Here is a 25861-nt window from a genome sequence, read left to right as displayed (position 1 = left end):
GCTCGATTGTCTTCCGTCGTCTCAAGAAACCCAAACCAGTATCTCTTCGCAGTTTGGGTGATCTGAACGGGTTGGAAAAGGCTCGAGTGGCATCCGCTCTGGATGCAGCAGCTAATTTGGCAGCGGAAAATTTAAAGAATAATGAAAATTTGATGCAGAAGGAGAAATTGAAATCCCCATTAGCTCACGACTTTCTGCCAGACGATATTGAGGCGTTACAGTCAGAGAGCAAAAAGAAGATTCGAAATCGGGTGGCCAACGCCATGAGGCTCCTAAACTTTATCGAGGGCGGCTGCGAAGACAGCGACAGTAAGGACACCACACCTGTTACCCTCTCGCAGATGCATGCCCGAGCTCGTAGCCGCAGTGCTCACAGGCGCTCTGCAGCCATGAGCCAAAGGAATAATGATGTTTGCAGCAATTGTCTCATACGCTGCCGCAGCCGCGGTCATCGCCCCAACATTCAAAGGGGTGACAAAAAGTAAAATATTTGAACTGAATTTTTCTATTATAGAGTATTAATGTATGTAAATTATTAGTGGTAAAATTAGGCATTATTGTGTTTAATATTTTGATTAATTTCTTAGAATTTTGGGATCTTACGTCATTAGAGTCATAATCTACACTCAATAACTCTGACCAAAAAAACGAGGTAAATGAGTGCACAGGGGCTTGCCCCATTTCGTGTTCTATATTTTTAAATTCCTACCAACCCTTATCGCTCGTTGTACGTGAGTGCAAGTCCCTCATATTCACATATTCCCCATAAATTAAGGCAACCCAAAATTGTACTTTTATTCCAGACCTGCAATTTTTTATGCGTCTGGTAGTAAGCACTTCTTCTTTTATCCAAGTGTTGCAGGGATATATGTTTCTGGATGCCGACAAACAAAAAAAAGGGGTGCAGAGATAATCCAAATCTCATTACGCGAAGTCGTACTTAAGATTAAAAATAATTATTTCAATTTCTGTGCCATGCCATCGTCACGTACATAGTCCTACCTGGGCTGGAGATCGCGGCTGCGGGGCTTCGACTGGGCGGCTGGGAGGAAAAAAGTGAAAATTCAATTAGAATGCGCCAACTCCATGTGAGCCAGGCAGCCAGGCGAGTCTAACTGTCTGGCTGTGGCTGTGGCTCTGGCTCTGGCCACGGCCGGCTTCGGCTCCTGCCTGTCTGTGCTCCCACTGCAACATACACATACAGCAGGTGGAAAAAGGCAGACAGGGGGGCTACAGGTTCGTACACGACACGTTTTTCATTGTGGTTATTGCAGGGCATATATACACCTCAAATATGCGGGAAATCGGATAAAAATCGAAAAAAATATTCCAAATATCAATGAGCAAAGGAATGTAAGAATAAACAATGCAAATAACGTGTGCATAGTTTGAATATATCCGTGCAAAAGTTATCGTGTAAGAGCATTCCATATACGAATGGAATGCTCCCACGGCAGCCGCCATCGCGTAATCCTTTTGCCAGCCTGCGAGCAACCACAATAATTTGATTTTACTTTGCTTTAACTTCATGAAAAAGTTTCAAGTTTTTTCACACACACACACACACACCTAAGCCTCCCCTACCCTTCGCACCGAGTGTGTTGACTGCTTCTGATAAAGTTTTTAATTTTGCAGCTGAAACTCATTTAGAGGAACGAAAGTGCGAAGCCACAGTAGCAGCATCTGAGGATGATACGTGTTTTAGGAGCGTCTGCTGCATATTTAATCGAGTTCCACAGCCTCAAAAGGCTGCCCGAAGAACAACTTAAATAGGAGGAGATCCACAGAGCTAGGTCTACTTATATACATATAGGAAAATGAGTATATATAAAGGAATATCTATGTATATGCAGATAAATATCCATTTGGCTTGGCATTACATGCCTACAGCATAATGAAACCCCAAAAATCAACTTGGCTTGTAACTTTGGCCAAACAGAGAGAGAGAGAGAGAGAGAGAGAGAGAGAGAGCGAGAGATTCTGGCAAAATAAAATTGTTATACGAACTGGAAAAATACACAATCTACAAAAATTCATCTTCATTATGGTGGACGGCGCGCGGCTCGCTCAAGTAGGAACTGCATTCAAATGAGGCATCGCCCTGGATGATAGCCTTTAGGGTTCAAGCATGGGGCTGGTGGGGGACCAAATTAAATTAAAATGTTCATACATTTTTTGGTTAGAATAACATTTAAGGATTGCCGGGAAAGAAGCGGGAAAAGAGAGCATCAACAGAGCAAAATTGTTGCATCAAATTAGGAGCAAAAACATTTTAAATAAATTATTCCTTCATTCCATTTGCAGACTTAACAATAATTTTACTGCAAAGCAGAAGTAAGTAGAAATGTTAATACATCCACTAAGAGTGCTATTTTGCCCTCCCAAATTTCCATAATTTAACTTAAGGAATTTCCAATGCTTTAAATCAATTTCCTTGCATCACTTGGACTGAGAAGAGCAACTAGTAATAATCGAAATCAAACACACTCAAAAAGTAATTCAAAAAAAGAATTCTGTCGCACTGATTGAGTTTTCGGTTTGGCATTTTGATTGCATCAGGTGGGCAACAGACTGGCTGTTTCCATGTCCCTGGTCCAGTGCTGGTGCTCGCCCTGCTGGTTGGCCTGTCCTAAAGAAATCGCTTTGGAGAACACAAAAGGCAATTCGGATTCGCAGCACTCGCTTCAGGACGTTGTGACGGACAAAATATTTTCGGAGAAGAAAAACAATGCAATTCAATCTTTTTTTTTTTTGTTGTATTTTTGGCAAACAAAAAGCACAGCACCAAGTCCTTTTGCCAAGCAAACACTCCACCACATCCCTTCATCATCCTTTGCCATTCCCTCGGAAAGCAATTCTATTTGATGGCGTAAAAGTGTTTGAATTTGAATTTGAATTAATAGGATTAGAATGAAATGACTTTCAATGGGGGTAAATAAATTAAAGTGCTTTTTACCATCAAATTGAATGCAAATGTTGGTTCTGTTTCCCTTGCGGAGAGAGCTGGCAGGGAGTTGATATAGGAACAATCAGATTAGTTGGTTAAAAAAATATTTCCGCATACAGCAGAGTCAGAGGCAGAGAGACAAGCAATAGCAAAAGCATTTTAATTATCGCTATTCCCCAGGGCGCAGTTGAACTAATTGCCCTGCCCAAAGGGGGGGAATTGTGCGCTTAAACTATGGCCCCGACAAAAGACCCACAAGAATCCACACACCGTACGCATTTGTGGCCTTATCAGTGGCCTCAAAATGGCAAGTTTGGCTCTAAGGGTGCTGGATACTGGGGATAGACGCCTCACAAGGCACCACACAAAATAATAAAACAAGCCACAACGACAGAGGCCATGGAAAAAGTCGAATGAGCGTGTCGTGTTGTGTCGTTTGTCCTCAGGAATACAAAAAATTAGGCATTCCGTGCGAAATGTAGATACGAGATAATCATTTTAATAAATTTCACAGTGACAAATGACTTGGTCTCTCGCTCTCACTCTTGTTGTCCTGTGTCCTGGCTGTAGGCGTGAATTAGTAATAAGTGATGCCTGTGCGGTGCCTTGACTAATTGATGAGCGTAACTTCTGGCTAACTTACTGTTACTGAGTGTACGGGTCACTATTTTTTGTTTGTTTCACATTCGTTATAGAGTAGGGGGAACTAGGAGGAGAGCTAGGAGCTGGAGTTTTTGTTTAGAAAATATCAAAGGGCAGGTGAATCCTACTTGAAGCAGTTCTATAGCCTTTTCTACTAAATTCTCAATACTCTGTGTAAATGAAATAGAGAAAATATTATAGTACGTTCGTTCAATTAATTAGTTCTTACAATTTTGTTAATATTTGCCACACGCTTCACTGGCTTACTGCTAAGGCTTACTGCAAGATGTCTCGGGTGTTTTTAATTTTCGCTTGAACAATTTTGATTCAGCTTCCGGCACAGCCCCTACCCCCCAGTCAATTGTTTGCTTGGCGCATTATGCAAATTATGAAACTACAAAAGAAAACTTTAAGCTTTTTTTTGGCCTTGTTATATTTTGTTTGTGTCACAGCTGTTGACATTGTTTGCCAATTTTTCTCAAGCAGGCTAAGGCGGTAATGGGTGACAGATGAAGGGAAGATTGGGAGATAGAGGACTGGAAGAATGCAGGAAAAAAAATTGTAAAGGGGGGAATAAACAAAAAGAGAGATAAATGTGCATAAGTGTAAATGTTCAACTGTTCAATAGCGAATTCCAATGATTTTGCTGTTCAAATTCCAAAGAAAGACTTTTGGTAGACCTTTCTGACGTGATTTTTGGTACAGCTGCAGTCACTTCTCCGCATGGAACGGACTTTTAATTGTCTTAGCCATGGGGCGTGCGTGGTAGTGTAGGTGTGGTAAGCCTAAAGAGCACTGAATACATTGATTTATCTTTATAATCTCGGGAACACAAACATCAACCAAGAAAACTTAACAGTTTTAAAGCCATTGTGGCCTTACTCGGATGGGCTTCAATCTCTGGTGTGTGTCCTTGCTAAGACACAGTTGCCCTCAAACTACTATACAGAATTAAGCTGGAAGTGCAAGTCAGGCAGATTCTTTTAAATAATTGAGATAACGTGAAAGGAACTTAATAAATTCAAGTCTATATTTAATATTAAATTTCACTATTATCGTTGAATTCAAAGAAAATATATAATAGATGTATATACATTTTCTTTAGTATTTATTCTTTTCACTTCCATTAAACCATTCGTCAGATATTTAAACTTTTAGGCAGTAACCGGCATTTAGCTTATTTCAAAAGATAAACTTGAAGTAATAAATGTCTTTCGTGTTGTGTTAGCGCAATATTTAATTCTTTTAGTTCGCTTTTGTAATACATATTAGAGTGGTAAGGCGTAGTGTAGTGTAGTGTGAATTTTATTCAAATTAAATGGGAGGATAGAAGATGTGAGGAGAATAAATGATGATGCCTTAAGGGGAAAATGCTTGATCCTGATCAGAGACTGAAAGTGGTGCTGGTGGCGGAGGCACACTTCTTAGCTGAAGGTATTGATCTGAAATAGAAGATGGTAACGGATGAGAGATGATTTCATAGCGAACAATTTAGGTACTTACAATATCATCGATCTTCAAGATGGAGCGAATTGTCTCCGTGGCCAAGGTGATGGCCGAAACACTGACCAGCAGCGGCTGAACCACATTCTCTGCATAGATGTCTGTGATGGCGCCCTTGCGCACATTGATGCCGGCATTCTTCTCGCCCTGGGCATGACGATTGCGCAGCTCTGTGACAGTGGCAATGGGATTGAGACCGGCATTCTCGGCCAGTGTCGAGGGAATGACCTCCAGGGCATCGGCAAATGCGCGGAAGCAGTAGGCATCCACACCCTCCACCGTCTGGGCGACTGCTGCCAGTTGCAGCGACATCTCGATATCAGGTGCGCCTCCGCCCACAATCTGGAACGGCTTCTTCACCAGGCAACGCACCACACACAGAGCGTCGTGCAGGGAACGGGCTGCCTCCTCCAGCACCAGTTTGTTGGAGCCACGGCAAATGATCGACACAGTGCGTCCCATGTTCTGGATGCCGGTGATCTTCACGAATTTGTTGGTGCCGCTGGCCACTTCCTCCACGAGCTCGGCGCTGACCAGATTCTCGGCGGTGAAGTGATCCAACGATGCAATTGGACGGCAGTGCAGGGTCTTGCAGACAAACTCAATGTCCTCACGCTCCACATCCTTGACAACCATACACTTGATCTTGTCCAGGAAATGCTGAGCCAGATCCGAAACAGCATCACTAAAGGAAAAATCCAGATTGAGTGGTGCTTGAGAGATGCCTTGGTTAGTTTTAACTCACCGAAGGATGGACTTTTGGACCAGCAGGACATTGCAGCCGGCCTTCTTGATTTGCTTGACAATGTTGAGAATGTAGGAACGTTCCTCCTTCAATACACGATCCATGGCAGCATAATCGGAAACAATCACGTTGTGATCCATCTACAAAAAAAGAACACAAATCGAATCATATGGTTCAACTGCTGGAAGTTTTCCCACTACTCACATCGGTTTTGGGTGCCGAAATGCAGAACTGGATGAGACCAATCTTGGCCTTCTCGAGGCGCTTGGGTGCATTGGTGCCGGCCGAGCGGCTGGTGAAGACCAAGCCATCAATGAGCTCAGTGTCCTCGACGGTGCCGCCCAGGCTGGAGATGACCTTAATGTTCTTGAGATCCACAGAGGTCTCCTTGCCCGGCTCGGTGACCTTCAGCACGGCGTCCACAGCGATGGGGGCCAGCAGGCTGCTCTGCTGCGAGACCACCTTGGAGTTAAGCGATGTGGAGGCGCTCTTGATCAGAGTCTCACGATCCGTCAGCTCAATGGGAGTGGCCATCTGTGTGAGAATCTCCACAGCCTTGTTGGAGCAGCGCTGGAACGAGTCCGATATTGCCGTCGGGTGCAAGCCCTTCTGCAGCAGTTTCTCGCAGGCCTCCAGCAAGGCACCGGCAATGACCACCACCGAGGTGGTGCCGTCACCAGCCTCAACATCCTGGGCGCGGGACAGCTCGACCAACATCTTGGCGGCCGGGTGGAGCACATTCATCTGCTTCAAGATGGTGGCACCATCGTTGGTGATGGAAACCTCACCGTTGCCGGCCTGAATCATCTTGTCCATGCCGCGGGGACCCAAGCTCGTGCGAATGGCATCAGAGACAGCTGTAAGACACACACATTTCTTTTAGTACAAATAAAAGCTAGAATTGGCCAGAAAAATGCTACATTGGCAGCACAGTTCGCTGTCACATGAGTAATGCGCTGCTCTGCTTCTTCCATAAGAAGTTTCCAGACGCAGCCGGCGTCCAACTGCGATTTTTAAATGCAAATATCCATGTATATTTGCAATTAAACCACTTCTCATACTATTGCAGTTCTAATATGCATCACAAATAACCATTATACATAGATTTTATGTCATGTTTCGGTTTTATTTTTGGTTATTTAGCCATTTCTTACCTTTAGCCGCCTGTATGTTTGACATGCGAACATCGGTGGGCTTGGACTTGTCTTTGAAGGTCTGAGACTTCGGTTTAATACCAACGGTTCTAGCCTTGGGCGCCATTGTTGCGTTAATTATACAATTTTTAACAGGATGCAATTATTATCAACGATTTTCACAGCGATTAACACAGATTAAAAAATGTCCAAAATTTCAATTTTTTCCTTCGGCATAGGGTTGTCAAATGTCAGAAATATATATCAAAATATCAATATATCGATAGTTTTTAAAAATAAAAATATATTTATAACGTGATTTTGTATGCAGTATATTGATATTTTGTTGTATTTGTGCACAGATGCACATACATCCATGTAACGAACAGAAAGAATTCTGTGCATTTTTTGAACCAAAGACCCATGTACACCTACTCACAAAAAAAAGGTCTTGTTTTAATTTACATGCAAAAACATATAAAAAATATCAAATATATCGATATATCGTGCGAAGCAGTGAATCTTAAATTATTTTCGACGATTTTGAGGTTCTATTTGATATTACCAGCTTACATAGACTTTTAATACTGAAACAATAATTTAATCCGATTGAAGAACCAATTGGGTTTATTATAAATACTCCTTTTTATTGGATTGTGACCTTATATTTTTCAAATTTGTATTTTAATTATTCATTTGATGATTAAAAGATCCTGATCCTCAGAAATATATGGTATCATTTTAAAAATATACAGTAAGTATGCCACCATTTCTGAAAAATACCATTATTTTTGTGAAAAATGGAAGTGTGACCTTATTCATTTCAGCCGCCTTTGATGATTCGACTTATTTTTGTTATTTGTGATATTTGTAAAATTTAAAGTCTCTAAACAATGTCGCATGGACATTCCCACGGCCACGGTGGCTGTGGCCACGAGGCCACCGATGTGGATCACGCCCTGGAAATGGGCATCGAATACAGTTTGTACACAAAAATTGATTCCGAGAATCTGGAGTGCCTGAACGAGGAAACTGAAGGAAGCGGCAAAACAGTCTTCAAGCCGTACGAATCTCGTCAGGATACGAGTAAATTTGTCCAGAGCGATGCTGATGAGGAGCTGCTCTTCAATATACCCTTTACCGGCAACATCAAACTCAAGGGCATCATCATCTGTGGCGCCAACGATGACTCGCATCCGAACAAGGTTAAAATGTGAGTGGGCTCTGGTGGGAAATCTGTATCTACTTATATTTAATGGAAACTTTGCTTGTGGCAGCTTCAAGAATCGTCCAAAGATGACATTCGATGATGCCAAGATGAAGCCCGATCAGGAGTTTGAGCTAACACGCGACCCTAGCGGTGAAATTGAATACTCTCCCAGGGTGGTCAACTTCTCCTCGGTTCATCATTTGTCCCTGTACTTTCCCAGCAACTTCGGGGATGACAACACACGCATCTACTATATTGGTAGGTTCGGGCTTAGAACAATGTATGCAGAAACTATAAGATCTCCTTTATTGCAGGTCTTCGAGGAGAGTTTAGCGAGGCCCACTATCATGGCGTTACCATCTGCAATTATGAAGCCCGCGCCAATGCTGCTGATCATAAAAACAAGGCATTTGATGGCGTTGGACGCCCAATTCAATAAATCAAAGGATCAGTCTGCATTTCTGTTCTAGGGTGCTATATTTTTCGGTTTTCTTTCTAATTTGTATTTTGTGATCAAATGAAATTTCTATATTTAACATTGTAGTATTTATTGCACTGTTCTTGTACTTTCCATTTAGTTCTCAAGTGTGCTGTGCAGCTGGTGGCACCACATCGGGTCCGATTTTCACGCCAATATTGGGTGCCTTATCCGAATGGATTTCGGCCGAAACCTCTGTGAAGAGTTTGTCCCACTGCCAGATCTCATCGACCTCATTTAGGGTCTCCTGGGGCAGCAGACAATCGGTCAGTATGGACAGATTAAAATTATCAACTGCATTGAAAGCGTGCTGCGAGAGCAAATCCGTGCTGATCTCCTTGAGAACCGCCAAACGATTTAAGCTGGCCCTAAGGGATGATTAATTGTGAATTAAATAACTAAGTGCCCAGGCATCTACTTACGTAGGCGGTTCAACTATCTCGTTCAGCATAATTTCATCCTTGAAATCATCCACATCGGGTATAACAGGTATATCATCGGTCGGCACGGACGTGGCCGACTTTGTTTGCTGAAAACGCTCGCTAAAAGGGTAAATATATGATTGAATTATGCCTACTATAGCACCAACTCAATAGCTTACTCATCGAATGAATGCTTCTTGGATCTGTGAAGGAAATGTAATAATTTGACAACGATTTATGGCAGCCTTTGACGGAAACTCACTTTAAACCTTTGAAGCCAGCATCCGCCCAGCCTCCAGATATGCGTCGGATGGGCGGCCGATGGGATTCAAATTCATTGTTGTATGTGGACGAGGTGGCCTCTGTTGTTGTGGGACTTCCCTGTGCCTGCACATTGAGTGTGATGTCTATGGATATGTCCTTAACCGGTTGCGATGATTCCTCCTTCAAGACATCGCGACTCTTGGAGCGACGACCCTTGCGGGCCGTTGTCTAAACGAGAGCAAAAGTTATTTCATATAGATCATTGGCCTTATTATAGTAGTTTTACCTTTCTGATAGTCATTTTCAGCTCCTCAGCCCAATCCATAGCTAATTTGTTTATTTTTTCCGCGTTTCCAAGGCAACAAGTGGCCATCGGGGTTTTTGTGTGAATGACGTTTTAATAGGGCTGCGAACACAGCATCGATAACACTATCGGTAGTTTCGATAGTCCGTTTTGAAGGAATTCAAGTTGCCAAACAATTTAAGCACCCGAAAAATATATTTTTAAACTCGGAAAATGCTGACAGACACCGACGATGACTTCTTCTTCGAGGAGGATAAAATGTGAGTAGCCTTTTGGGTAATTATTTACCCAAAAACTCTGTGCATAGATTTATCTTTCATTGGCAAAACAAATAAACAAACTGTTGCGACCCGTAAGTTTCTGTTATAAATCAATAATCGTACAAAAATCAAACCATATTGTTAGACCCGAGCCAGTGCCGTTGCTCATCCAGTTAGATGGGGACACGCGGGATAAGGATGTACACGAGGAGGAGCCAAGGAACTCTGAGCGTTCCTCCTCGATCAACGAGGCGACTGTTGTCCTGTGCTCCTCGGGCTTTGGCTCCGACAGGTTTGGCAGCGACTCGTCCACTAGGCAGAAAAATGAGTTAGATCGTTTGTAAGTCCATTCCAGCGTTTGACCCAAGAATCGTTTAGTATTTGTAACTAATTCCCCCCATCCATGTAACCGACAGACTCCTAGAACTAATGGTATTAAATTTTGTTTTAATTTTTAAGCAGAATTAAGGAATTAATTTGTTGATTTTTCATTTGTGTGTAGTTGTCTAGTTGCTTATAATCCTCCACTAACTCGAACTTAGAGCTAGGCTTAGAATGTTACGAGTAAAGTTTGTATTTTGGGGGGCACCCAACGACATTGTTGCCTTAGCTTAAAAGTGTCCCTAGGTTCAATGGCCTTGCTAGAACAGGTCTCATGGCTAATATATAGAACATTTGCACACATACAACACCATGTGAGTATACCTAAAGGAACACAATAATCGTATAGCACGCTTCAGTCTAGCAATCAATTCTAGAAGTACAAAAATTTTAATTTTCTTTGATTTTTATCAGGGGCATGACTGTCACCACAAATGCCGTCGTCATCACTAAGGATCAGAGCAACTTAATTGGCATCAGCATTGGCGGTGGAGCACCCATGTGTCCCTGTCTATATATTGTGCAGGTTAGTTGTTTAATTAATTTAACATTTTTCTATTGTTAGTTCACTTTTTGCCGCCTGCATCGGTTGCCTTTGTGCGCTTCCACGGATTTGGTGTTGCCTTGAAGAGCGTCTTTCGGCGTTGCTTTAGCCATTCCGTCTCTTGCTGCTCTTCCCATTCCATGGCATCTTTGTGGCCGCGCTCCAGCATCTTTTGATAGACTTGCTGGTCGAACATTTTCCGTCGCACGCCACGCTCCTCGCTGCGAAGGTTGAAAGGCTTTACTCGAATAATGGACGACGCAATGCGAGGCATAAAGGGCTGTCGTCGCATGTAGGACAGCGGATATCGATTGATTTTTGGCTCAAACTTTGGCGTCGTGTTCTTTCTGTGTTCCTTAATTTCAAGCAAACGCCTTTGCTCTGCCTGCATGGACAGGACGAGAGTGTGCGGCGTGCGAGGTCTGGTGAAATTTTGACCCGAACCCAAGCTTAGGCTGCTCTTCTCCAGGCGCTTGTGCAGGCGATTAAAGTCAGGCATTGGGTTGCTGTGGAACTGAGTCTTCCCGCGCACAGCTCTGCCGTACAGCTTGCGCAGCTCCCGCTTGTGCCGCTCGTAAATTTCCTGATACTCGCAGACTCGCGGCGTCAGTTTTGTGAGCCTAAATCTGCGCTTCCTTCGACCACAAGCGTCCAGGCCGGCCTGCTTGCGACTTAAACCCAGCAGATTGTCGTGCTGCTCCAACATGATGGCTTGTAACTCTGCGCCCACTTGCTCGCTGCGCGGAATAGTCGCCGGCTTCTGGCTAAGGCCACGCGGCGTGTCGTTGAAGTCCACATCGGTCCACTTGTACCAGCTGCTGTTGGGCATTATTTTTGTTGAGTTTTTTTTTTAATTTTGTTGAATTTCCGAAAAACTATTAAAACTGAAAGGAAATTTTGAATGTTAGTAACCCGAATACATATGTTTTTTATACCCACAGATTTTCGATGGAACGCCTGCTGCCCGCGAGGGTTCACTTCAGTCTGGCGACGAGCTGCTGGCCGTCAACTCCGTCAGTGTGAAGGGCAAGACGAAAGTGGAGGTGGCCAAGATGATTCAAACGGCCACCGATGAGGTCATCGTACACTACAACAAACTCCACGCAGATCCGGAGCAGGGAAAAACCCTGGACATCATTCTGAAGAAATTGAAGCATCGAATTGTGGACAACATGTCGAGCAATACGGCAGACACGTTGGGCCTGTCCCGCGCTATACTGTGCAACGATTCGCTGGTGAAGCGGCTGGAGGAGCTGGAGGGCACAGAGCTGATGTACAAGGGTTTGGTGGAGCACGCGCGTCGCATGCTGAAGGCCTACTATGACCTGCTTCAGACATACAAATCCTTTGGCGATTGCTTCACACAAATCTCGGCACACGAGCCGCAGCAGCGTGCCTCGGAGGCGTTCCGCACCTTTGGTGAGTTCCATCGAACGCTGGAGAAGGACGGGCTGGGCATCATCAAGCAAATTAAACCTGTCCTGTCCGACCTGGGGACATATCTGAACAAGGCGATTCCGGACACAAAGCTCACCGTACGTCGCTATGCGGATGCCAAATTCACGTACCTCTCTTACTGCCTGAAGGTCAAGGAAATGGATGACGAGGAGCATGGCTTTGCGTCGCTCCAGGAGCCGCTCTACCGCGTCGAAACGGGCAACTACGAGTACCGTCTGATCCTGCGCTGCCGCATGGATGCTCGCAGCAAATTTGCCAAACTGCGCACGGATGTGCTTGAGAAAATGGAGCTGCTGGAGTGCAAGCATGCCATGGACCTGAACAAGCAGCTGCGCAGCCTGCTCGAGAGTCTGGCCGAGCTGCATCGGAGTCTGGTGGAGCGGCTGGAGTCTCTGCCGCCGCTCTTTCCCATCGAGGTGGACTTCAAGGAGACCGACTTTCAGTACAAGTCCAGCACGCTAAAGCCCCAGGAGCTAGACGACGATGAAATCGAAGCCAATGCCAATCCCAACGCTCGTCCCGCTAATATTGTCTGTGGCCTCGAGGCGGTTGAGCTGCCGGCGGCCATAATTAATGTGGAAATCAAGGAGCCCTTGGAGTCCAACACGTCCACAGACTCCACTAACACAGAGAATGAGACGCTGCTCAAGGAACTGGGTCTGTACGATGTGGATTTGCTGTCCAATCCGCAAACAATTAGCAACCAAAAGGATTCCATTTCGGCTCAAAACGATGGCTACGACTTTGATTTGTTTCTGAATCAGGCCACAGCGGCATCCAGCAGCCTGGAGCGTGATCTCATGTCGTCGAATGCCGAAGAGATGGATCTTCTGCTGCAATAATCTTTGTATAGTAAAATAAATCAATGTTTAATAAATGTGTTTACAAAAAGAAACCAAAGTTCGCGCTCAAAATGGGATGCACGCAGTTGATAGAGTTGCCACGGGCCTCGTAGGTGAGTGTAAATAAAAAGAGGGTTGCCGAGTATACTACTGCTGTAGGAATAATTTGATATAAATTGCTGTTTTGATACAAAAATATGTTTTAATATAATATTTATCCCAGTTTACATAAAAATAATTAACGTTGTATACCCTGTATAAGTAAATTTAAGTAATTACGAATAGATCGACCCATTTTACTACAATTTCGGATGAACACTCGAAAAAAAAATTCGGTGGGGCTGAGCTAAACGAATTCCTACAAAACTCAGCTAAATGGATGTAAAATTTCTCGTTACGTGGTAATTTGCACTTGTTTTGAATTGCTGGACCTCGCGCACAGTTTGGCAATGATAATGCCGAGTCCATAGATGGCCCCCAAGCAGACGAAGTAGCCGCCATTGACTAGATACTGATCCCGCAGACCCAAGCCAAAGCCAGTACCCGGCTCCACCACGACAATGGTGAGAATGGTCTGCAGCAAGAGTCCCACCAGCGTGTTGATGCCAAAGACGAGCCCAAAGCTGTCCTCCACCAGATTCTCCGCCACAATGGCACCCGCCACGGTGATGATGAAGAAGAAAATGGCACAGAAAATCACGTAGTTGACGTAGGCCACCCAGATGACTTTGGTCTGCGAGGCATAAAGCAGAAGAGCGCCCAAAACGGCAGCACAAATGGAGTTGCACAGCATGTAGCAGCTGCGTCGCTTATTCGAGTTCAGCATTCCGGCCGCAATGGCCCCGACGGCGCCCAGGAGAGTGGCCACTGCCTCCACGCCGCCATTGTAGCTGCTCTGATGCTGGGGCGCCACCTCCTTCCACAGGAACTGAATATACGAAATCACCTAATCGAAGGAGAAATCTCAGCATTAGAGGAACACACGCAAGGAAATTCATGCATAGATTACCTGAATCTGACCACAGGTGGCCAGGGACCACCACACACTCCACTGCAGGACAATGGGATTCGAGTAGGAGGAGACCAAATGATAACACAGCAGGCGGGTGGCATTTTTCATTGAAAATTGTGGCGCAATCTCCTCACCAGCAGGCGTTGGACTGGAACTCGGACTGGCATCTGTCGCATAAAAGTACAGACTGCGTGGCACGCTGGGCAGCACCAGGGACACTCCTAACGATATGATCTGCGTGGTCAGCGATATGTAGTACAGCTCCCCATAGTTCATGGTGTCGGTGGAGACCAGCACCTGGGCAACCAGGCCGCCCAGAAACTTTCCGCTTAATATAGCGGCACGCGTGTGTCCGGTGACGATCTGATAGCGCTCCTTGTCCACCTTGGCATAGATGTACGTGTAGTAGGCCACCTCAGCGGCCGTGAAGAAGCCATAAAAGAGCTGGGCAACCTGCAGCATGCCCAGGGTGTCGCACCATATCTGCATGGCAAACAGCACAATGCCAGCCACCGCGGACAACACGATCACCGGCTTGTAGCGCACCAGATCCGTGATGAGGAACACAATCACCAGCTGCGCCAGCACCGAGTACGTGCCAAAGGGATAGACATTTTGGTACACCTGCTCGGTGGTCAGATTGCCATAGTCTCCGGCCAGATACTCCGTCACATACGGCTCCGATGGCCGTAGCTCACGAAGGAAGCCGAAAGTGCACAGCAGCAGGGAGATCTTCAGCCAGTACTTCATCGTTCGAGGGCCGCCGAGAGGTGCTAAAGAATGCAGCGCGTGGTGTTTCCTGTGTCGTAACCCCACCAACAATACGACAAATTCGACATGCGAAGCACTGAACGGCTAACCGACAACTGATCGGTTCGGTTCGGATCGCATCGGACGCACGCCAAGAGCTGACGCCTTCTCTCTGTCTTTTAACCTTAGCTATTCCTACACTGGAAGAAAAGGGCAATATTTAGCTACACTTGAACTTAAATAGATAATTATGCTATTAAATATTTTCTCTTACATTTTGACATTAATATGGAAATATTTGTTATATTATTACTTTTTATTCTTAAAGTAATATTAATTAATTTAAACTTCTTTTGTATTTTTAAATCACATGTTATAAATATTTATGGTTGTGCTTATTTGTACTTTGCCATTTTTCTTTCAGTGTATACATAGATCGCAGAGAACCGCTAACTTTGCTCCCGCGCTCTCCCCATCATGCGAACAGATGCGTGACACTTATTCATTTCACAACAAGTTCTCATCAACAGCTGAGCTTTTAAAAACTAAAAGAGAATTTGTTTACGTATTAACTCAAATTTTAAAAGTCATTCACTCCAAAATAAAGCACAGTGCCCTAACATATGTCAAAAACTTGTGCCGAAACTGACTTAACTGCTAGATTGTTTGATACAAAGATGGAGTACGAGTACTCGTGCCGAACACACATTTATTTTAATTGACACGATTTCAATTTAGGATATCAATTGCACGAATTCCTTTCACAATTGTTTCCACATAAATCGAAAAATTAACGATCTCTTATATATTTTTATTAGTTTGGATTTCATTGGAAATTTGCGATGAATTGTTAAATTTCATACAATTATTTCATCGATATAGATATAGAAAGATATGGTGAGAGGTTTTCTTTTTATGACAAATTTTCAATTTGTATTATATTTATATAGAGACAAATCTTATTCCAATCGCTTTTGTGTGCCTTAAATAGATACAAATTTTTTTTAATGCCTGAAAACCATGGCAAGGGTATATAAATATCGAATTTAACTCATTTGACACACAAAAAGACATTTGCATGACCTTGGCCATGACCGCGAATGTTTACGAGTACGAATCAAACAATTGCCATTAAAAATTCTATTTCCATAATTTGAGTGGCAATTCTAGTACAAACAAAAACATCTGTGCTCGATTGTTCTCAGAAATTTAAATTTTATATATCATCATCAATGCGTTCCACTGTATCAATCAGAAGCGATCGCTATGCTCTCTGTCTATGTGGGACATTTGTTTGCCTTTAGCGATTTGCACACCAAGCGGAATACAAACACGCTACGATCCACTCACTCGCAGTATATGAGACATTTAATTTGTTCCTTCGTTTCATTTCAATTGATTGTGACATTAATTGTTAGTTGTACTTTATCGATGGCGTCGATAGCAGTCGATTCGTTTCCAGATAGAAGTGCCAGGTACAAATTTCCAAATCAAGTGTCGATCTTTGATTTAATAAAAAACCCAAATGGGTTGGGTTGGGTTTCTAAATCCAGTCCAAGTCTACTGAAATCTTATCTATTTAGCCATAATCTTTAGACACGTAAATTACGTATGGTAGTAAATATAATAACGTACATTAAATGCTTTTTATTGTAGTCTTTGAGTGGTAAAAGTTTACACTCAAAAAATCACTTCCTTTTCAAGTAGTCTTCGTAGAGTTTTAAGAGCTCAGGACTGGTTCGCGGCTGTACAGCAGTCAGAGCATGCTCAAAGTGCGACCAATCCACCTGCTCCGCCTCGAAGCTTTGCTCGAGCGCCCGCATAGCAGCCTCATGGCACACAGCTTGGATTTCGGCACCCGAATAGCCATCCGTTAGCTCCACCAACTTGTCCACCTGCACATCCTTGGCCAGCGGCATGGTGCGCAGTTTTATGTGTAAGATTTCGCTGCGAGCATCGGCCTTGGGCAAGCCCACGTAGAGTATGCGATCGATGCGTCCGGGACGCAGTAGCGCCTTGTCTATCAGGTCGGGCCGATTGGTGGCCGCCACAATGGTGACATTCTGCAACGCCTCAACACCATCCAGTTCGGTGAGAAGTTGGGTAAGAACGCGCTCTTTGACGGACGAACCAGAGCCAGAGCCATCGCCTTCCGCTCTTTCGCCGCCAATCGCATCGATCTCGTCGAAGAAGACAATCGAGGGTGCCACCTGGCGTGCCTTGCGGAAAACCTCACGCACCGCACGCTCCGACTCACCCACCCACATGGAGAACAGCTCCGGCCCCTTGATCGAGAGAAAGTTCAGTTTGCTCTCGGTGGCCAGGGCCTTGGCAATCATCGTCTTGGAGCAGCCGGGCGGTCCAAACATGAGAATGCCACGCGGTGGCTTGATGCCCAGACGCTGGAACTTCTCCGCATGCAGCAGTGGCCATTCGATGGCCTGTTGCATGGCTAGCCGCAGCTCGGACTGGCCGCCAATGTCCGACCACTGGACATTGGGGCACTCGATGAGCACTTCGCGCATGGCCGATGGCTTGACGCTGATGAGAGCTTCCTGCAGATTCTTCAGCTGCAGAGCTTGTGGCTGTGCCTGCAGCAAGGCTGTGTACACCAAATTCGCCAGATCGGCCCCCACATAGCCATGGCTAATGGTGGCAATTTGTGCCACATCTTCGGTGCTCAGCTGATGCTCCACGGACTGAATCAGACACTGGATGATGGCCTGACGTGCCTGCGGGCTGGGTACACCCAATTCCAGTTCACTGTCCAGGCGTCCGGCTCTCCGTATACTCGGATGCAGGGCATCGATTTGCGAGCTGGTGGCCAGCAGGAACGTGCGGCTACCACGTAGTTGCCGGGGACTGCTCAGTTGGTCCAGCAGCGAGAGAAACGCCAGGGAGACACGCTTGACCAGATCATTGCTCTCTTGCTTGGGACAGAGATTGTGCACATCCTCGATAAGCAGCAGCGTCGGTTGCGGATAATGGGCGTAAGCCCGCTCGAAGATTGCTGCTAGATTTTGTTCCGTTTCGCCAAGGAATTTGCTGTACACTTCGCCACTATTGAGGCGTATGATTTGGACATTTCTCTGGCTGCGTTCCTCAGCGACGGCGGTAATGGCCTCCAAGACCATGGACTTGCCGCAGCCAGTGGCGCCATAAAGCAGCATGCCGCGCGATACCTTTAGACCTGGGAAAGAACTTTGAATGTTACGTGTTTGAGGGGAATATCTGGAGCCACTCACCTGCTGGCAATGTCCTCAGGCCGAGAGCATACTCCATGCTCTCCTCCACCAGCTCCACTTGCTTATCCAATCCTCCAATTTGTGATTTTGTAATGCGAAAGGAACTCGTCTGCTCCTTCAGTTTATCCTCCTCATCCTCCTGGGGTATTAATTGCACCCGTGTAACATTTGTCACCTGTACAAACTGCAGCGACTTGGCCTCCAGGCTAAGACCAGCCAGGGCATCCTCCACAGCGCCCTGCCAGCTCTCCAGTCGAAATGTCAGCGACTTGTTGAAGAAATTTAAATGAATTTTAGTGCCCTGGCAGTAGATTTGATTAACCATTGCACGCTGCAGCAAAGCGGTGGCATCTTTCAGCTGTCCAGACTTCAGACGCGATTCGCTGATAAGTTTCAGGGAGATGCTTCCAGCGGCTGTTAGGCATTTGGTGTCCAATGCTCGGATTTTCAGCAGCTTGCCGCGCAAATTCGTCCAATTTGATTTGTAATCTACAAAATAACTTAGCGATAAATAGCGAAAATCTTAGACTTTCGATTCCTACCGTTGTCTGTGACAAACACTGTGGTTAGGAACTGCTCCGAAACGGGCCACACAATTCGCACCAGCTGCTCCTGTGACGTGGATTCAATCACCACGTGCTGGCCAATGTGGAGCTGGGATAGTCGCATGGCACCCTCTGATACAAACACCAGCATGTTGGCATACTTTGCTGGCAAATCCTTCAGGGATTCTACTTCAAAGTTGCGCTGCTGCAGGCTCCTCGTGTACAGCGTTCCATTCCGCACGTACTCCACTTCGGAGTCCGACTCTCCATCGACTTCACTGGGTATGGGGCAGCTGGCATCGTGACTGTCGCGTGCCTTGGACGTTATGTGCACTCCGCAGGTCTCACAGTGGTACCAACTTGCCTGGTTTTTCTTACTACTCGACTTTGGCGGCATTCTGATTATTTGTTTTGTTTTGTTTCTGGCTCCTACGCACGCGGAGTGTGAATGGCGAAACGGTGAGGCTGCAGTGCGCTAGCGCCGAAATGCCACAAGTGGCCGTGGCGGGGGTGGAGGTTTATCGACAGCTGCGTAGTGCAACCACTGGGATTTACATACATGGCTTGTGACTCACACAGACTTTGAAAAGAAGTGCAAAAACACAGAGCGAGTGGTGAAACAGATCCAATGAGTAGCGAAGCCTCATCACTGCAGATGGACCAGACGCAGGCAGGTCCCAGCCTGGCACCGCCCAGCCCACTGGCCGAGCCCCTGACGAACACAGATTTCTACATAGGAGTGGGCCTGGCCATATCTTCCTGCTTCTTCATTGGTTCCAGTTTCATCATCAAAAAGAAGGCGCTCCTGCGACTGAGCAGGTTTGGCGAGGTGCGGGCATCGGCTGGCGGATTTGGTTATTTACGCGAATGGATCTGGTGGGCGGGGCTGCTGACAAGTGAGTAAAGACAAATAATTTCGCTTATCACAGCCATTCCACTGTCCGTTGTCATTGTCTTTGCAGTGGGCCTGGGTGAGGCGGCAAACTTTGCGGCCTATGCCTTTGCGCCCGCCTCACTGGTCACACCCCTGGGTGCACTGAGTGTGATTATTTCGTCGGTGATGGCCTCCAGGTTCCTCAACGAGAAACTCAATCTACTGGGCAAAATTGGCTGCTTTCTGTGCATACTCGGATCCACCATCATAGTGATACACTCGCCCAAGGAGAAGGAGGTGGAGGATTTGCAATTGCTCTTCGATATGCTGCTGGATCCGGTGTTCATTTTGTATGTCATCTGCATAATTGGCTCCACGGCCTTTGTGGCGTGCTTCGTTGCTCCGCGGCATGGCCACACGAACGTTGTGGTGTACATATTTCTGTGCTCGGGCATTGGCTCGCTGACCGTCATGAGCTGCAAGGCTCTAGGTCTGGCCATACGGCAGACCCTGGCCAACGGTGGCAATGTCTTTCTCACCTGGATGCCGTGGTTCCTGATTGTGATCACGGTCACCTTCATTGCCATCCAGATGAACTATTTGAACAAGGCGCTGGACATATTTAACACCAGCATCGTGACGCCCGTGTATTATGTGATGTTTACGACTCTGGTGATCACTGCATCGGCAATACTCTTCAAGGAGTTTACCCACATGCGATTCGACGATATCCTGGGCGATGTGTGCGGCTTTCTCATAGTCATTACGGCTGTGTTTCTGCTGAACGCCTTCAGGGATATCGATATAACGTTCAACGACGTGCGGGGCCTGATGCGACCGAAAATGCAGCGGGTTTCCCAGTACGATGACGAGGTTTTGGTCACCACAAACATCAAGGAGCGGCGACTGTCATACGGTTCCGGCGATGTCTTCCGCAAGGCATGACAAAAGCAACGTTATCAGGTTTAGTTCTATCCCACACAGCGTACTACCTGAGGAGAAACTTAACTTTTAGACTTGTAGCTTTGACCCAAAAAAACAAAACAAAAAAATTCTGCATATCACTTGCCCATTATCACACACACCCACCCTCATACATTTATTGTTCCATCTTTTCTTGTTATTCCGATAGTGTAAGTAGTAGTATTTAGGCATATTAACTTAATTAAAACGAATTAATTATATCAGAAATTCTCTTGAAGTTTTCTTTGCGTTTTTTGTCAGATACAAATCGAAATGTTTAAATTGTATCGATATCGATAGGTTGTTGCTTCCCTGTGAATAGCAAAATTTCCATCTATAAATTTGCAAGTGGAAATTTGTATAGCTACAGTTATTTCTTAGCCTTTTGTTGTATACTTCTATAGAAATATGAGTCTTGTGCGCCTAAAGCTACTACGCAACATCCAAAAATGCTCCGTTGGACAGCACTGGGGCGATTTTCTTAAGGCCACCACCGCTGTGAATGTCAACTTCCCAGCACCGGCCGCCATTAGAACGGCAACAACATTTGCAAAAAAAGAAAATCACCTGACACCACGCTCGCCTGCTGCTGCATTTAATTTACGCAAGTATTCGTGTGGATCAATAGGAAAAACCATGGAGGAGAATTGTGTTGTGCCCGATGTCATTGCCAAGGCACCAAAAGCCACCGCAACTGTGGAATATCCGTGCGACATTGTCGTAAAGCCCGGCATGGTGCTAACGCCCACACAGGTGAAGGATCAGCCCAGCGTGAAGTGGGATGCCGACGCCAGCAAGCTGTACACCTTGTGCATGACGGACCCGGACGCACCCAGTCGTAAGGAGCCCAAGTACCGTGAGTGGCACCACTGGCTGGTCGGCAACATTCCCGGCGGCGACATTGCCAAGGGCGAGGTGCTGTCCGCCTACATTGGCTCGGGCCCCCCGCCAGACACTGGCTTGCATCGCTACGTGTTCCTCATCTACGAGCAAAAGTGCAAGCTCGACTTTGAAGAGAAGCGTTTGCCCAACACCAGCGGCGATGACCGTGGTGGCTTCAAGATTGCCAAATTTGCCGAGAAATACAACCTGGGCGACCCGGTGGCCGGCAATCTGTACCAGGCCGAGTACGATGATTATGTGCCCATTCTGTACAAGCAACTGGGTGGCTAAACTCGCCAAAGACCTCTGCGAAACACGTTAAAAACAATATGTATTCCCATTTGGGAATACATTAAACAATTTGCTAATTTCCTGTACGTAATGCCTTAAAAGACAACACGTCATCGAACCAATTATGAATTATGTTTACAACCTTGTTGCTGGCAATATAATTGTTAAATACATCGACTGCGAACTTAAATTGCGTTTCATTAAGGGATTTGCGTTCTGCATACTGCAACAACAACATACACAGTCCTGTGTGAGGCGCATAAAATACGGAACAAATATCAACAGAGTACAGTAACATAATGCAAGGGAATCGAGAATGCAATTGCAATTTCATTACAATGTTCCGTTATGCGTGTTGTCTTTGCACACAAACGCAAGAACGAGTGAATATGCCAAGCACGGATCGTTTTGGTGATTCTATTTTGTGGTCACTTTTACCTTCCGAGACCGAGCATAAATGGGTCTGCACTCATGCACACGACATTTGTGGTGTTCTCGGAATTTCTCTTTGGCATCATAACTGCATCGATTTTTGTGTCGGTATTTTATTTGTTCAATCAATCTGATCTAATTACAAGCTAATTCCTATTGTTTTCATAGGATTTTCATGAATACATGTTTGTAAATTTCATTCGTACAATCTGAATGCATGCAAGCAAGTGAATTTGCTCTGCTGAGTTTTGGATTAGTGTCAGTGTGAGGATGTGTGTGGATGGTATGGGATTGGGATTAATCTACTTTCGGAAAGAGTGTGGTATGCTCATTCCACTCGGCTGCGCTAATAGACTGAAAATAAAGAAGGGATGGGCATCAGAAAAGAAAATGTTATATGAAATTTAGAATTTGAATGCCTACCACAAGTTCATCAAAGGCTTGCTTGGCCACCCAGTGGAAGCCGGGACTCTTCCATTCACGGGCAGTGGCCTGCTGCTGACGGTTATGCTCCTCCTTGGCCTCGGCCTCTGTGGCCGTCGATGGCTCCGATACTTTCTTATATTTGGCCCACAGATTGATCATGGTGCGCATTTTGTGTATCCAAAGGGCATTGGGTATGTTGCGTATAATGTTCTGAACTTCCTCCTTGTTCGCGTCCGTCAGGTTCTCCAAAAAGGTTAGATTCATCAGCGTGAAAATCGTCTTCATGGTGTCGAAGGGCACATCCGTATTCTTCTCCAAGCCAAAGTGGGCCTGCTTTATGACAGCATCGATCACCTGCGCGGTGGTTAGCTTCGGGAAATTGGGCAAGAAACTGTGCTCCAGATTGAGATTGCCACAGGCCTTCAATTGTTTGTCGATCTCCTCCCCAAGCGGCTTGTGATCCTTCCACCAGCTGGGCCAGTCCATTTTGCTGGTCGCCTGATGTACGGCCACCAAATCGGAGCGCAGACGTTTCCTGGAACGCTTGTGTATCTTACGCGCAGCCTTGAGCTCTTCATCATCCGAATCCTCATTGATAACGACCGCTGCCTCAGTGAACTCCTCCTCACCGGCATATGGGTTTGTACTGTAGATAAAGGTCTGCTCGAAGAAGGCCACCGCATACGATTCGTCCTCAAACTGCGGCAGCTTCTTCGGATCCCCATTGAGAATATATGGCAGCTTAAATCCGCCCATGAGGAAGCCACGCTTGCGGGCCACCTTTAGCCACTTTCTCTCAGACTTTGAAAGCGGCGAACCGACTGCTGGTGCTGGTGCTGGGGCTACAGCAGCTGCTGGGTCGCGCTTTTGTCCTGTCAATTAACGAAAGTGTTAGAAGGGATACTATAAGGGAAGCTGTAGGGTAACGACTTACCTGGTCGTGGTGCTGCTCCAGCGCCAGTCGGACCCTTTGCCGGCACTGCCTTCAGGGCTCTGACTGGCAGCGGTTTCCGACTGGCAATGACAGCTCCCGGCTGATTCGGTCCGATATTGTTGGGCTTCCTTACATTGAGTCTCAGGTTGCGCAGCTTTATTTGATTGCGTGAAGGAATCATTGGTTTGTTCTGAACCGTTCCAAGTACGCGTGCGACGGCTTTGCGTTGGGCATTGGGCACGGGACCCAAGGCATTGCGTGGAGCGTTGCCAATCGGACCGGAGCCTCCTATGCGTGGATTGGCAGCAGGACCGGCTCCTGCTATTCGTGCATTGGCAGTGGCAGCCACGGGATTCCGTACTGCTGGAACTCTAGCCGCATTGGCACTGATCAAGGCCACAGTTTTTTGATTGTTGCGAATACCTTGCATATTTTTAATGGCTGGTGCTGGGGCCGGTTTGCGGATGACGCCGCCGTTGTTCAGATTCTTCTTGGGTGAATTCTGGTTTCGCTTGGAGTTGTAGGCCCTCTGGCTAGCCTCCCAGGCAGACAGATTGCCATTGGCATTGCCATTTCCATTTCCATTCCCGTTGCCATTGCCATTGCCATTGCCATTGCCGCTGTTAACCGACTGATACCCCGAGTCTTGGAATGAAGACGATTGCTGCGTATTGGAGTTGTTCCAAGACCGGGCGTTGCCATCGTTATAGCTGCGCCGTTCGTTCTGCGGAAAGTTGCGGCTGTTCTGGCCACCAAAATTGCCTCCAGATGGACCGACATTATTCATGCCAATATTGTTGTTAAAGCTGGAACCAGTAGGCCCAAAGTTGTCCACATTGGAGCCAGAGTTTCCGTAATTATTGCCACGGAAATTCTCATTAAAGTTGCCACCGCCGCCACCGCCATAAGAGTTGCGATCGGCATCATTATAGTTGGAGCGCTGTTGATCCCCAAAGTTTTGGGAGCGGGCGCCGCGATAATTGTCGTTAAAGTTGGCCACATCGTTGGAGGGTCCAACGTTAGTGGAACGATTCTGGTTCCGTGGCAAATCATTGTAGAAGCGCCCATTGTTGTCGCCGCAGTTGGTGCTCGACTGTGGGCCACGGTAGTTGTTGTCCAAGTTACGGAAATCGGAATTGAAGTTAGAACTCACCGAATTCCGATTGACAAAGCTCGGCGCATCATTGCTGTCAGGGCGGCCAAAGTTGCCAAAATTGCTTGGCAAATCACGGGAATCTCCCAGGTGCCCCGTGGGGCCGCCAACTCCTCGAAAATTGTCGTCAAAGTCTCGACGCTGCTGGCTAACGCCAAAGTTATCATTGGAGTTGCTATAGCGCTGATTCTGGTTGTTGGAATTGAAGTTAGAGCGGTTTTCCATGCCCCGCGAATAGTTATTCGACCCTGCATCGCGCGAGATCATCTCCAAGTCCCTCTGACGACTGTTGTCGTTGTAGGGAAAATTGTTGTTGATTGTGGGGCGACTGCGAGCAAAGTTGCTTCCCATATCCGGGCTTGTATTCCTGTTACCGTATCCTTGATTATTGCCGCGGTCCAGCTGCAAGTTGTTGTTGTGGTAGCTGATGCTACCACCATCGTTGCCAAAGTTTGGCGCATAAAACGCGGCACCAGGGCCAGAGCCAGAGCCGCTAAAGTTACCGATTCCCACACGACGCTGGCCAATGCCATAAGCCTCATTCTTGTTGCGAAAGTCCATTACTGCACGAATTTGCTTTTTTCAGAAACCACTTTTATGCTACTAATTCTTTAATATAAATATTTATAATGATTTTCTGGCCTCATAAACACTTTTCACAAATTTTTTCACAATCGTCTGTCAGGGCTGCATTACCGGCAGTCAGTCTGAATTGTCGATAAAATATACGCTCTGACCCTCAAACATATGCCGAAAAATACCGCATCACTTTCAAAATATACCGTTAATATGCTGTTGAAAATCATAATCCTTAATTTGTATATTCGAACTAATATTAAAACCTAGTTGCGACTTTCACCACTGAACATATGGTTTTATCCGATTGTTAAATAAATTTCCTGTCATTTACCCATCACAAAACAATTTTTGCAAAACAACAGAACCGCACGGTATGCAGTGTTAAGCTCTGGTCACTCTTGAGCATTCTATATTTTGCTAGCAAAATGTTTTTGTAGTACCAGGCTTAAAACTGGAAACTTAATATAAATGGGGGACCATTTTGATTATTTTGATTTTGATTGATTGTCAACAAACAATTCAGTTTCAGCCCTATTATTTAAACGTGATGACCACAGGTGCAAAAGTACCACAAAGATACCAATGAATATCTTCAACTAAGTACTAAGAAAATATATAAAATTCGTTGGATGTGAAACAATA

General features: G+C 45.9%; 9 protein-coding genes across 12 annotated transcripts; 4 read left to right on the top strand and 5 right to left on the bottom strand.

The window, feature by feature from the left end:
• Window positions 1-4805: 4805 nt before the first annotated feature.
• On the bottom strand, window positions 4806-7198 carry LOC117583996 (T-complex protein 1 subunit delta). Its single transcript, XM_034272724.1, has 5 exons — window positions 6992-7198; window positions 6042-6694; window positions 5838-5977; window positions 5093-5777; window positions 4806-5031 (listed from the first exon to the last, which is right to left on the bottom strand). The coding sequence occupies exons 1-5, from the start codon at window positions 7095-7097 to the stop codon at window positions 5014-5016; spliced, it is 1602 nt and encodes a 533-aa protein (XP_034128615.1). The 5' UTR covers window positions 7098-7198; the 3' UTR covers window positions 4806-5013.
• A 592-nt stretch (window positions 7199-7790) lies between these two features.
• Window positions 7791-8643, top strand: LOC117584001 (PITH domain-containing protein GA19395). Its single transcript, XM_034272730.1, has 3 exons — window positions 7791-8183; window positions 8248-8438; window positions 8495-8643. Exons 1-3 carry the CDS (start codon window positions 7864-7866, stop codon window positions 8617-8619), a joined length of 636 nt encoding a protein of 211 aa, XP_034128621.1. The 5' UTR covers window positions 7791-7863; the 3' UTR covers window positions 8620-8643.
• Window positions 8644-8670: 27 nt separating this feature from the next.
• On the bottom strand, window positions 8671-9767 carry LOC117584000 (intraflagellar transport protein 43 homolog). Its single transcript, XM_034272729.1, has 5 exons — window positions 9631-9767; window positions 9343-9572; window positions 9260-9283; window positions 9081-9200; window positions 8671-9026 (listed from the first exon to the last, which is right to left on the bottom strand). The coding sequence occupies exons 1-5, from the start codon at window positions 9715-9717 to the stop codon at window positions 8762-8764; spliced, it is 726 nt and encodes a 241-aa protein (XP_034128620.1). The 5' UTR covers window positions 9718-9767; the 3' UTR covers window positions 8671-8761.
• An 8-nt stretch (window positions 9768-9775) lies between these two features.
• LOC117583994 (PRKCA-binding protein) lies at window positions 9776-13148 on the top strand. Of its 3 annotated transcripts, XM_034272721.1 has the most exons (4): window positions 9786-9908; window positions 10054-10248; window positions 10704-10815; window positions 11775-13148. In XM_034272721.1, exons 1-4 carry the CDS (start codon window positions 9862-9864, stop codon window positions 13131-13133), a joined length of 1713 nt encoding a protein of 570 aa, XP_034128612.1. In that variant the 5' UTR covers window positions 9786-9861; the 3' UTR covers window positions 13134-13148. The 3 variants fall into 3 exon arrangements, with proteins under 3 accessions (XP_034128613.1, XP_034128612.1, XP_034128614.1); XM_034272722.1 differs by lacking the exon at window positions 10054-10248 and having other exon boundaries at window positions 9776-9908; XM_034272723.1 differs by lacking the exons at window positions 9786-9908; window positions 10054-10248 and adding an exon at window positions 10558-10603.
• Window positions 13149-13415: 267 nt separating this feature from the next.
• Window positions 13416-15031, bottom strand: LOC117583997 (thiamine transporter 1). Its single transcript, XM_034272725.1, has 2 exons — window positions 14143-15031; window positions 13416-14079 (listed from the first exon to the last, which is right to left on the bottom strand). The coding sequence occupies exons 1-2, from the start codon at window positions 14893-14895 to the stop codon at window positions 13528-13530; spliced, it is 1305 nt and encodes a 434-aa protein (XP_034128616.1). The 5' UTR covers window positions 14896-15031; the 3' UTR covers window positions 13416-13527.
• A 1355-nt stretch (window positions 15032-16386) lies between these two features.
• On the bottom strand, window positions 16387-19143 carry LOC117583993 (ATPase family protein 2 homolog). The gene is made up of 3 exons (XM_034272720.1): window positions 18683-19143; window positions 18141-18629; window positions 16387-18085 (listed from the first exon to the last, which is right to left on the bottom strand). The coding sequence occupies exons 1-3, from the start codon at window positions 19080-19082 to the stop codon at window positions 16584-16586; spliced, it is 2391 nt and encodes a 796-aa protein (XP_034128611.1). The 5' UTR covers window positions 19083-19143; the 3' UTR covers window positions 16387-16583.
• Window positions 19144-19232: 89 nt separating this feature from the next.
• On the top strand, window positions 19233-20750 carry LOC117583998 (magnesium transporter NIPA2). Its single transcript, XM_034272726.1, has 2 exons — window positions 19233-19581; window positions 19648-20750. Exons 1-2 carry the CDS (start codon window positions 19314-19316, stop codon window positions 20502-20504), a joined length of 1125 nt encoding a protein of 374 aa, XP_034128617.1. The 5' UTR covers window positions 19233-19313; the 3' UTR covers window positions 20505-20750.
• Window positions 20751-20910: 160 nt separating this feature from the next.
• On the top strand, window positions 20911-21701 carry LOC117583999 (phosphatidylethanolamine-binding protein homolog F40A3.3). The gene has a single exon (XM_034272728.1). It carries the CDS (start codon window positions 20931-20933, stop codon window positions 21693-21695), a length of 765 nt encoding a protein of 254 aa, XP_034128619.1. The 5' UTR covers window positions 20911-20930; the 3' UTR covers window positions 21696-21701.
• A 527-nt stretch (window positions 21702-22228) lies between these two features.
• LOC117583992 (putative uncharacterized protein DDB_G0286901) lies at window positions 22229-25336 on the bottom strand. Of its 2 annotated transcripts, XM_034272719.1 has the most exons (4): window positions 24641-25336; window positions 23488-24580; window positions 22551-23425; window positions 22229-22481 (listed from the first exon to the last, which is right to left on the bottom strand). In XM_034272719.1, the coding sequence occupies exons 1-4, from the start codon at window positions 25199-25201 to the stop codon at window positions 22425-22427; spliced, it is 2586 nt and encodes an 861-aa protein (XP_034128610.1). In that variant the 5' UTR covers window positions 25202-25336; the 3' UTR covers window positions 22229-22424. The 2 variants fall into 2 exon arrangements, with proteins under 2 accessions (XP_034128610.1, XP_034128609.1); XM_034272718.1 differs by having other exon boundaries at window positions 23488-25336.
• Window positions 25337-25861: the final 525 nt, after the last annotated feature.

This window comes from Drosophila guanche, unplaced genomic scaffold (genome assembly GCF_900245975.1).
Source record: "Drosophila guanche unplaced genomic scaffold, DGUA_6, whole genome shotgun sequence".
Taxonomy (NCBI): Eukaryota; Metazoa; Arthropoda; class Insecta; order Diptera; family Drosophilidae; genus Drosophila; species Drosophila guanche.
This window is presented reverse-complemented; position numbering and strand designations above follow the sequence as displayed.

Excerpts from the sequence above, each read along its gene's own strand:
- LOC117583996 (XM_034272724.1), bottom strand. The coding sequence starts at position 7,097 with ATGGCGCCCAAGGCTAGAACCGTTGGTATTAAACCGAAGTCTCAGACC. Across the intron at positions 5,978-6,041 it reads TTTCGGCACCCAAAACCGAT|ATGGATCACAACGTGATTGT; the intron begins GTGAGTAGTGGG and ends CTTTTTTTGTAG. Across the intron at positions 5,778-5,837 it reads GTCCAAAAGTCCATCCTTCG|TGATGCTGTTTCGGATCTGG; the intron begins GTGAGTTAAAAC and ends TTTTTCCTTTAG.
- LOC117584001 (XM_034272730.1), top strand. The coding sequence starts at position 7,864 with ATGTCGCATGGACATTCCCACGGCCACGGTGGCTGTGGCCACGAGGCC. Across the intron at positions 8,184-8,247 it reads CATCCGAACAAGGTTAAAAT|CTTCAAGAATCGTCCAAAGA; the intron begins GTGAGTGGGCTC and ends TGCTTGTGGCAG. Across the intron at positions 8,439-8,494 it reads CACACGCATCTACTATATTG|GTCTTCGAGGAGAGTTTAGC; the intron begins GTAGGTTCGGGC and ends CCTTTATTGCAG.
- LOC117584000 (XM_034272729.1), bottom strand. The coding sequence starts at position 9,717 with ATGGCCACTTGTTGCCTTGGAAACGCGGAAAAAATAAACAAATTAGCT. Across the intron at positions 9,201-9,259 it reads AAGAAGCATTCATTCGATGA|CGAGCGTTTTCAGCAAACAA; the intron begins GTAAGCTATTGA and ends TTACCCTTTTAG. Across the intron at positions 9,027-9,080 it reads GAGATAGTTGAACCGCCTAC|GGCCAGCTTAAATCGTTTGG; the intron begins GTAAGTAGATGC and ends ATCATCCCTTAG.
- LOC117583994 (XM_034272721.1), top strand. The coding sequence starts at position 9,862 with ATGCTGACAGACACCGACGATGACTTCTTCTTCGAGGAGGATAAAAT. Across the intron at positions 9,909-10,053 it reads TTCTTCGAGGAGGATAAAAT|ACCCGAGCCAGTGCCGTTGC; the intron begins GTGAGTAGCCTT and ends CCATATTGTTAG. Across the intron at positions 10,249-10,703 it reads AAAAATGAGTTAGATCGTTT|GGGCATGACTGTCACCACAA; the intron begins GTAAGTCCATTC and ends GATTTTTATCAG.
- LOC117583997 (XM_034272725.1), bottom strand. The coding sequence starts at position 14,895 with ATGAAGTACTGGCTGAAGATCTCCCTGCTGCTGTGCACTTTCGGCTTC. Across the intron at positions 14,080-14,142 it reads CCACCTGTGGTCAGATTCAG|GTGATTTCGTATATTCAGTT; the intron begins GTAATCTATGCA and ends TCCTTCGATTAG.
- LOC117583993 (XM_034272720.1), bottom strand. The coding sequence starts at position 19,082 with ATGCCGCCAAAGTCGAGTAGTAAGAAAAACCAGGCAAGTTGGTACCAC. Across the intron at positions 18,630-18,682 it reads AGTGTTTGTCACAGACAACG|ATTACAAATCAAATTGGACG; the intron begins GTAGGAATCGAA and ends GTTATTTTGTAG. Across the intron at positions 18,086-18,140 it reads CCTGAGGACATTGCCAGCAG|GTCTAAAGGTATCGCGCGGC; the intron begins GTGAGTGGCTCC and ends GTTCTTTCCCAG.
- LOC117583998 (XM_034272726.1), top strand. The coding sequence starts at position 19,314 with ATGAGTAGCGAAGCCTCATCACTGCAGATGGACCAGACGCAGGCAGGT. Across the intron at positions 19,582-19,647 it reads GTGGGCGGGGCTGCTGACAA|TGGGCCTGGGTGAGGCGGCA; the intron begins GTGAGTAAAGAC and ends TTGTCTTTGCAG.
- LOC117583999 (XM_034272728.1), top strand. The coding sequence starts at position 20,931 with ATGAGTCTTGTGCGCCTAAAGCTACTACGCAACATCCAAAAATGCTCC.
- LOC117583992 (XM_034272718.1), bottom strand. The coding sequence starts at position 25,201 with ATGGACTTTCGCAACAAGAATGAGGCTTATGGCATTGGCCAGCGTCGT. Across the intron at positions 23,426-23,487 it reads TGGAGCAGCACCACGACCAG|GACAAAAGCGCGACCCAGCA; the intron begins GTAAGTCGTTAC and ends GTTAATTGACAG. Across the intron at positions 22,482-22,550 it reads AAGCCTTTGATGAACTTGTG|TCTATTAGCGCAGCCGAGTG; the intron begins GTAGGCATTCAA and ends CTTTATTTTCAG.